The sequence below is a fragment of the Echinops telfairi genome, unplaced genomic scaffold (genome assembly GCF_000313985.2).
Source record: "Echinops telfairi isolate 266 unplaced genomic scaffold, ASM31398v2 ScPeMD7_7;HRSCAF=31, whole genome shotgun sequence".
Classification (NCBI taxonomy): domain Eukaryota; kingdom Metazoa; phylum Chordata; class Mammalia; order Afrosoricida; family Tenrecidae; genus Echinops; species Echinops telfairi.
The window spans coordinates 6,430,656-6,440,937 of NW_022103904.1; the positions used below are offsets into that span (position 1 = coordinate 6,430,656).

The 10,282-nt window shown below is 37.1% G+C and overlaps 1 protein-coding gene across 1 annotated transcript in view; it reads left to right on the top strand.

The window, feature by feature from the left end:
• The window catches only part of SUGCT (succinyl-CoA:glutarate-CoA transferase), a 917,561-nt gene that overhangs the window by 462,123 nt on the left and 445,156 nt on the right, over positions 1 to 10,282 (top strand). The window contains exon 11 of the mRNA XM_004708161.2: positions 1,361 to 1,463. Coding sequence (XP_004708218.1) covers positions 1,361 to 1,463 — 103 coding nt within the window. The remainder of the gene's footprint in view (positions 1 to 1,360; positions 1,464 to 10,282) is intronic.

The window sequence follows — 10,282 nt, forward strand, 5'->3', positions numbered from 1 at the left end:
GGGGGAGGAAGATTCAAGAACTAGAGGAAAATTGTATATTTCATCATTGCTACACTGTAGCCTGACTGGCTCGTCTCCTCTCTGCAGCCTTTCTGCAAAGGGGTGTCCAATTTCCCACAAATGGGCCCTGGGTTCCCGCTCCACACTCCCCCTCATTCACAATGCTATGATTTTTTTTTCTTCTGTTCTTTGATGCCTGATACATGATCCCTCTGACGCCTTGTGATCTCACAGGCTGGTGTGCTTTTTCCATGTGGGCTTTGTTGTTTCTCAGTTAGATGGCCCCTTGTTTATCTTCCAGCCTATTGGACCCCAGATTCTATATCTTTTGGCATCCGGACACTGTTAGCTTTCTTCACCGCGTTTGCTTATGCACCTACTTTGTCTTCAGCGTTCATGTCAGGGTAGGCTGGTGCACATAGCTTTCTTTTAAAACAGCTACATTAGTTGGTTTACTCTTTGTTTAATTCTGAGGAATGACTTAGTATATCAGTCTATGCTTATCTATGATATACTGTTCCTAAGACCTGAAATATTTTGCACTATCGCTTGCCTATTATGCTCAAAATTGAAATATTAGTATTATTATTATATTTAAAAACTGCTCAGCACTATTTTTGAAACTCAAATAATTTTTTACAGTATATTTAGGAGATTCTGTAAAATATGTAAAAGGATTTCAAAAAGTTCATGGAAAATGGAATTGAAAGATAATGGAATTTTTTGAAGACCTCTCATATAGAAGGATAAAAATAGAAGGAATTACATCTGTAAGAGTTGAATTAACAATCAGACCTAGCAGCTAATCTTCCTACTGTGAAAACCCCTCTGCTGTCCAGTAGATTCTGACCATATAGGACTGAGTAGACCCGCCCCATAGAGCATCCAGGGCTGCAAATCATTACGGAAGGAAACTGCCTTATCTTGCTCCTGTGGAGTGGCTAACAAACAAACAAATCCACTGCTATCTAGTCAATTCTAACGTATAGCAACTATCCATTTATGTTTCTGAAGTTTTCAATATTTAGGGGAGCAGAAGCCTCATCTTTTCCCTACAAAGTGGCTGGTGGGTTCACAATGGAGACCTTGTAGTCTCAAATCCCAAATTCACTCAAACCTCCAACATTTTGGTTAGCAATAAAACTCTTAATCACTGAGTCACCAGGACTCTTTCATCCTACTGTAATGCTGCACAAGTCATTTCGTACAGAGAGCAATCTTTGAAAGCTAGGAGGAAAGAAAACCTGAGAAATTTATTGTTGTCATTATCTGTTGCTTAGGAAGAGACACATGAAGAAAGAGGTTGTAATGCATTCTTCCTTGTGTACATGATACATCCTTCTTGTGTATGTGTTTCTAGGTTTTCAGAAGAAATAACCAGCAAGTGGCTGGATCTCTTTGAAGGCAGTGGGATCCCATATGGTCCAATCAACAATATGAAGAATGTATTTGCAGAACCTCAGGTTTGGCTTTTGGTACATTGTGGTTCACAAGATACAAATTTGCTTCTCTTTCCCATCTACATTGATTTACATAAATGCACACCTTTGGTCTTAAGCTTTTGTCAAACAACATGATTTATAGCTGTTACATAAGAGCTGTTTATGGGCCTGAAACAGAATCACAATGGAAATTTCTGAGATTAGGGCATTTGTTTTTCTTTAAAAAAAAAAAGAGATAGACAATGGAAAGCTTGGGACCAGGTGTTCCGGGGTCACTCTTTGTAGAAAGAAATACAAAACTTCACGGTTCCAGCCAACGTCTGATCACATGACTGTTGTAAAATGTAGCAACCAATTTGTAGTTCATTTTGCAAACAAAGAGGCTTTTAATATGCTTTGATTAATTGTGTATCATTTGTTAAAGTTAAATTATACCCAAATAGAGATTTGTGTAATATACTGCTTAGCAGATTCCTGTTAGAGTCGAGGAAGGATGGTCACCTTAGCAAAAAGTCTCTTGAGACTGTTTAAATGTTTATTTTTGGACAACTGCTAAAATGATGTCTTGATTTTATTACCTCAATTAAGATCACTTCAAGCAATTTACCTTGTCTCAGTTTTACATATTAACTATATTAACCCCAAAAGGTTGAGGAACTCAATTTTTATGTAAAGGTTCCACTATGATTATTCATGTGTCTTGTCAGTTCCCAACATTTCAACCTTACAAGTATTGTTTTAATTTATGTTGTGGCAGATTTTTCTTTGAAAGAAATTATTGAAACTGGGATGTCTCTTTTTTCGGGAAGATGACTTTGTGAAAAACTGACCTCTCTAAACTTTGATGCTTTCATCTTCCATGAATATCTATTTAAAAGAGAATTGAAATGTACTTAATTAAATGCTTACAGTATTTATTGGAGAAAAAAAAGAATCAATTTAGGAATTCTTCCCTGCGTTGCTTTTTCCCCAAGATGATGTGTATAACAGAGCTCTGCCCATAAAAAGGATAGTCAATAAATACTTATGATAAGGAGGCCCACCTGATGTCGATTGAGTCACAGTGTCAGTGGATTGCTGCCTGCCATTTGCGTGTATTGTGAATGTAGATCACCTGGGCCAGTTGTCTCACTTCGTAACTGAGTGAGTCAAGCTTGGTTTGATGCCGTTTGTTCCTGAGGAATTGTTGGATTTCACTATTCCTTCCCTCTATTCATACTCCTCGGCTTACCTGTGGCATTGAGATGTGCGGAGGGTCACATTTCACCTGATTTGGGGGAATGCACATTTCTATGAAGATTTTTCCTTGGAGAGTTCCCATCAGTGTCTTGGTATTGTTGTACCCCCAGGTCCCCTGCCACCATCCTTTTTTTTTCAAGTCAGAGATAAAGGCATCAATAAAGGCCTTTCAAAAAATTTAACATTATAATTATATTCAAATGTCATAATGACCAAGTACCAGGATCCTGTACAGGACCTCAAAACTGACAAATTCACTTTATGGGCTAGCTCAGAATAAGAATGGGATAATTAAGGTTTTCCACGCCCACTTTTCTTTTTAGTTCCGTTTAATTACTTTAATCCTTGCATTTCATTTTCCTCTTTTTGGGGCCTAAGAATATAAATTTCTATTACTGGTCTGTATCATACTTTTAGTACTGAGCCTACTTTCCACGTGGAGATTGATATTCCCTAAGCCAGGATACCAGCTTTTCTTATTATCTTAAGCATCTGCAAAATATATGCCAAGATGTCTTCGACCTTGCATTGCTTCAGACTACTGAAGATCTTTTTATTATTTATTTTCTATGGAAGTTTCTCATAAGCAAGATTTCCATTTGCGGCGTTCTCCCTTGCGTTTCTCCTGATGAGCTGCAGAAGGTCTTACCCCCAGGTACAGGGAACCCGCTACTTCTGTGCAGACGTGGGAACACACCGCTGGCGCCTGTAGCCCAGCTTTCCATGTGCGCTGTGCCAGCGCAGCTGCTAGCTCAACTCTAAATTGCTTTGCGTGAAGTACAAGGTCTGGAACATGGCGCAGGAAGTGGGACTTTGATGAAGTGCCTCACGCAAAAAACAAAAACAGAAACAAAAGAAAGATTAGAAGTAGCAAAGAACTGGCGAGAACTTTCTGTGGGCCTACTTATCAAATGGACCATTTACATCTGTGATTTGACCTTGATAGACCAAAAAGTTTACTTCATGATAGAAAGTATTTTTATCTGACTGATTTCTATCAGTCTCAGCAAAACCCAAACAATGGATACATGGAAAGTTGTTTATATTTTATCTGCTGATTATGTGCCTTTGATGGGTTAAAATGATCCTACAGGGTGGGGCTGTTTAATCTGCATTTACTGATAGTCCTGATAAACTGATCCCAAGGTGGTAATTTTGTTGACTTTCTTCCTCCATGACATACTGTCTGTGGAAACCCCTATGCGTTTTTTAGAGGTACAATATAGATTATCTGCATAGAGATTTTAATATTCATTCATTTTTCCAAGTTTTTTCTTAAAATATGTTCTTTTAATCAGTTCAAGGTTATACAGTACATTAAAGGAATTCTTAAAAAGTTTCAAAATCTTACTATATGACCTCAGTATGGTCCTATTTAACATACCCTTGGGAACATGTGCATGACATACATTGTGGTTTGAGCTTTTCCAACCTAAACAGACTTAAAAGAAAATTCAGTTTTTATTGAAACTGTTCATATTCCATCAAGAATAGGTATGGATCTCACCACAAGGGAGGGTTCTAAAACAGTATTATCTACTAGGAGAATCAAAAGAGAATTGTCATCCTGCTTTTTAGTATTTCTCGTAGGATTGTGTATTTGGAGATTCTAGTCCATCAGCCTTTTGAATGAGCTGCTCAATTAAAAAATATATGAATAACCAGGACCTCTGATTAATGTTTTTCTTGTCCTGGATGCCTTGACCTGAGGAAAGAGACGAAAGGGCAAAGGATGTCACAAAACTGGTGTTATTTAAGAGTCCTCATATTTGTACCACACACGTTGAATACATCAGGTGTAAGACGTCACCCGGAAGAATCACTTCTGAGAACTGTTGGGAGGGAAATATCAGAACTGAAATATTGCAGCTGGCCCTGATTTTAACTGGTGCCAAACACCTGCAGGCTCTGAAGGATACCAAAACAAAACCCCACCCTGTGGCAGCAAGCCATCCCTTAACTGCCCTTCCTTAACTTTGCATCACCATCAAAATTAATTTAACATTTTCTACAGGAACCTTATTCTTCCTGTCCCAGAAGGCCATTACAACTCCTTGAGCAAATCTTCCGTATGGGATAAATATGTCATAGAAACAACAGAGCAAAGTATTGAAACATTTGATGGCTGGAAATTATCTGTTGTTTTCATTCATTATTTGTGGAAGCCTGTGATGTTGGAGGTTTTATTAATCTCTAGGCTACCTCTTATTCTCTAAGTGATTTTGTGTTAGCACGCTTTGACAAAATATCTGAGCATCTGGGAATAAAAACTTTAATATTCGTATAGTAATCATTAGAAACACCCCAATGTACAGAGCACTTTCTAAAACACACACACACACACACACACACACTGATGCATTTTTAAGATCATATTTGATCGACTCTTGTATTTGTTGAAATGACGTTTCATAGTCCTGAGAGGGTTATACAAGTCAAGCAAAATTATATCCTTATTTTTGACACTGTTGGGACACACATACATATAATAGTTTCTACAACTGGAAAATAGTTGATAAAGACATGAGGTACAACAGAATGTGTGGAAAAAATTCCTAGCAGACAGGGAGGTTAAAAAAAACTTACGTACATTTTAGATGATGCAGAAATTTAGGTATGAGATGTGTTTTTATTTTATGGTAACTAAGTATAATATATTTCATTATTTTTGGTGAAATGATGTATTTTCAAATTGAGTGATTAAATTATATACAAACTCATAGTTTAGCATTTTCGTTCCAGTTCTAGAATGTGCAATATGAAGAAATAATATATAATTTTATTTTGTTTAATTGAGAAGAATATTAATGCAAAAACATTATTATTAAAGTTTGAAATGAAGAATAAAAATAAAGGAGTTAGGATAGCATTACTGATATTTTATATTCATTTTTTTCTATAGTCCTAAGAAATTTGGATGCATTTTGAAAAAGTCACAATTTCTTTGCCCTATTACATCTACATCTATATTAGATATTCAGTTTGAGTATATTTTATTATTATTATTTAAAAAAAATCATTTCATTGGGGCTCTACAGCTCTTATCACAATCCATACAAACATCCATTGTGTCAAGAACATTTGTGCATATGTTGCTATCATCATTTTCAAAACATTTTCTTTCTACTTGAGCCCTTGGTATCAACTCATATTCTCGCCCCCTCAATAAACCCTTGATAATTTATACATTATTTTTTCATGTCTTACACCGACCACTGTCTCCCTTCCCCCACTTTTCTGTTGTCAGTCCCCTGGGGTCTTTGTGTGTTATATGTTGATCATTGTGATTGGTTCTCCCTTTATCCCCCTCCTTCCCCTTTTCTGACTGGTATCACTATTCTCATTATTGCTCCTGAGGGGTTCATCTGTCCTGGATATGCTGTGTTGCAAGCTCTTGTCTGTACCATTGTACATGCTCTGATCTAACGGGGTTTGTAAGATAGAATTGGGGCCATGACAGTGGGGTGGAGAGGGAGAGTAGGCATTAAAGAACTAGAAGAAAGTTGTGTGTTTTGTTGGTACTGTACTGCACCCTGACTGGCTCGTCTCTTTCTTGTGCTGCTTCTGTAAGGGGAGGTCCAATTGTCTACAGATGGGCTTCAGGTCTCCACTCTGCACTCCCACTCATTCACATCAATAGGATTTTTTGTTTTGGATCTTTGATGCTTGATACCTTCGACACCTCATGATCGCACAGGCTGGTGAGCTTCTTCCATATGGACTTGGTGCTTCTCAGTTATATGGCCTCTTGTTTATCTTCAAGCCTTTAAGACGCCGGGCGCTATATCTTTTGACAGCTGGGCACCATCAGCTTTCTTCACAACACTTGTTATGCACCCATTTTGTCTTCAGCAATCATATCAGGGAAGGTGAGCATCCTAGAATGCTGGGTTATTAGAACAAATGTTCTTGCACTAAGGGAGGTCCCTCAATGGAGGGACTTGAATGGAGGTCCAATGTCCTTCTGCTGCCTTACTACTTAACAAATAAATATACGTACATAGATCTATTTCCCTTTCATTATATGTAAATGTATTTACATATGTACATGACTGTATTTAGAACTCTATAAATGTCCTTTGCCTCCTAGTTCTTTACTCTATTTCCTATTACTTTCCTCTGGTAATTCCTCTCCTCTACTTTGCCCTTGATTACATCCACCCCCAGCCATCCTAGGCTCTCCTTGCCAAGTTTTAGATCACTTGTTCCCTTGTCCCTGGGCTTGTTGGCACCCAGCTTCCTTTCCCCCACCTCTCCCTCTCCAATGTCCTCCCAGAACCATTGGTCCGGTTGTTTTCTCCTCCTTATCCCACTTATCTTATCTAGATAGACATGCGGAGAGAATAATGAGCACCAAAACAAGACAAAGCAAAGCATAACAACGAAACAAAAAACCCCACACAATAACAACATCAAAGAAATCCACCAGCAAAAAAAGAGAAAACCTGTAAATAGTTCCAAGTCTGTTTGTTGACCTTTAGGAGTGTTTTCCAGTTGACTCTGATGGGGTGCCACCCCTGTCCCCAAAGTCCATTTTTGGTATTCCTTGGGGATTGTGTTGCTTTGCTCTCCTTGCTGCTCTGTTGCATGCCTCTGGTGTTTCACCCCGATGTGGTGGGGTTAAATCAGGCACAATTCCCACACTGTGTCTCTGGTGTTGACCCCAATAGAGCTATAGGTCAGTGATGGATATAGTGTCTCGGTGGTGGGGCCGGCCCTATGGTCCTCTCTGTTCATTGGTTGCTCTGAGGTGGAATATTGTCCTCGGGCCTTGGGGGGCCAGGACGTGTTCCACTCCAGTTTGATCAGTAGTTTGAAACTACCAGCTACTCCTAGGGAGAAACACAGGGCTTTCTCCACCTGTAAAGAGTTATAGTCGTGGAAACTCACAAGGGTCATAAGGCCCTGCCCTGAAGGGTGCTATGCGTTAGCATTGACATGGTTTGGGTTTTATAAAGTTAACTGGAGCCCCTGTGGCACAGTGGGTTGTGTTGCCTGCTAAACAAAAGGTTGGTGCCTTAAACTTTCCAGTCATTTGCTGGAGAAAGATGAGACAGTCTATTTTCATTAAGATCTACAATCTTGACATGAAAGAAAAAAAAAGATTAATTTATAAATTATCAAGGGGACATGGGAAGGAAGGGTGGGGGAGGGGGGAAATGAGGAGCTGATACCAGGGGCTCAAGTAGAATGAAAATATTTTGAAACAGATGATGAGAACATATGTACAGATGTGTTTGACACAATGGATATCTGTATGGATTGTGATAAGAGCCTTAAGAGCCCCCAATAAAACTTTTTAAAAAAGAAGAAATCTTAGAATAGAACAAAAGATCATAGAGTGGTATAAAATCTGAAAGTATGTGTCAGTGTTGTATCCTTTCACCATATTTATTCAATCTCTATGCTAAGCATATAGTACAAGAAGCTAGAAAGGGTGTATCTCACAGGTGTTATGTCATTGGGGGGTCACCCTCTTGTAGTTGTTATGTGCTAAAAAAAAATGAAAAACTCGACACCTTTGGAAACCCAGAGAACAATTCTACTCTGTCCTATTGGGTTGCTTGGAGTTGGGATCGACAGCTCCACAACAATGGGTTTGGTTTTCTCGACTTTTAGAATTTATATTAAAGAAAAGAAAAGGCTTTCTCTAGTTAAGACCTTTTCATCTAACAGTGAAAGGTATGATTCTGGTTAAATGAATCCCTGATTCCTTATTCATTCACTCACCTACTTATTCATTTAGAAAATCATAATTGAGTGCTTGCTATATGCATGGGTTAGTGTTAGGGATTTGGTGAGGAGAGATTTATGGAAGAGCAGGGAACAAAGGGGAGGAAACACTGGAGGAAGTTGCACAGTCTCATTGGAGGTAGAAAGTGTCTTATAATCACAAAAGAGTCACACATAAAAGTTCTGGGCAATTTTAGTTGTCAGAAATCATGGATATTAAGCATCATGAAAATTTCCTATGCTCTGAATAAACAAAAAGTTAATATCTGACAAAGAATTACAAAATATATTAATTTTGAATGTTGTCAAAACAAGTCTTATCTTTAAAAATAGTCTATTTAGATTACTTTATCATGTAGTAAGTTCCTTTTAAATGATTAAGAGGAAGATAATGGAGTGTTTCAGCTTTTACTGCCTATTGGTTTTGAAATGATCTGTTATTTAAGAATATTTGAAGCTTTCTTCTGAAATAATGTCTTTCACTCCCCCTTCTCTCTCTCTCTCACTTGTGCACAGCTTATTTATCAAGCTCCAAAGGTACATACCTTATATTTTTCAATAATTTCTAACATATTATAGTGTACAGTCATAGTATAATCACTGGCTTTTTTTTTTGGTTTGTTCCCACCATTTATTTATTTATTAACACATTTATTAGTACTTAACCACACATCATACAATTCAATAATTCAATCATATCTAGAAGGGTTGTAAAATCATTATCACAATCAATTTTAAAATATTTTAATCATTGGCTTTTAATAAGCCTGGAACTTTCAAGCCTGAGATATAATTTTCTAAAAATAAGTTAAAAGTGTAAACAAGAAAAGTTAATTATTATTATTTGGTGGATTTTTGAGGCCCAGAATGAAGTAGAACAAATTCCATTTAAATTTAGAGAATAATTCAGCTCACTATTGTCCAATACAAATATAATACCAACCACTGTATTATTTAATGACCTAATTAAAAAGGAGAAAGACAAAGCAAAAGTAAATAATTTAAAAATCTTATTCAATACAATGTATACAGAATATATTTTAACATGTATTTAATATTAAAAAGATATTTTGTGCTAAATCTTTTAAATCTGTTTTGTATTTTATATTTATGACATATTTAAATTTAGATTAGCCACATTTCAGGTGTTAACTAGGCACATGTTACTAGTTGTTATGTGTTTGGACAACACAAATTAAGCCAATTATAAAATATTTGGAAGTTTGCTCTTTGCATTTTTCTCCTACTTTGTCCATTTTTAATTACCTTATTAATCATATCATAAAATTAATTGTATTAATATTATATATACTCAGACTATTAACCTCTTAACAGTTTTTTATTTGAAGACAGGAATTTTATCTTTTTTTTTTATGTGATTCGGATAAAAATTTACAGAGAAAATTGTTTTTTCTTTCAGCAATTGAGGCACCTTTTGCTTTGGACTGATCTCAAGTTGTACAAGAGCTCTCTTTCCGTTTCTTCACTGTGTTTTCCATTTGTGCCTCTTTCCTTCCCCTTCCTGTTCTCTGTACTGCCCTTTTGGCCTTTGAGTGGTGACCTTTGAAGGGTCATGCCGTTGGTGACTTTGGTGACCTTCTAAGGGCCATGTACCTCTCGGATGCTGGTGCTCACTTTGCAGAGCTGCCTGTCATTTGGTTGAAAGTTGAGCCGGAGGTAAATTTGGTTACAAATTTTAAGGATGTGTCAGTGGCTCCAACAGTTTCTATCAGACTAGTAAACCTAATTTTTTTAAAAAAAATCATTTTATTGGGGTCTCATACAACTCTTACCACAATCCATCCATCCATTGTGTCAAGCACATTTGTACATTTGTTGCATCATCATTCTCAAAACATTTGCTCTCT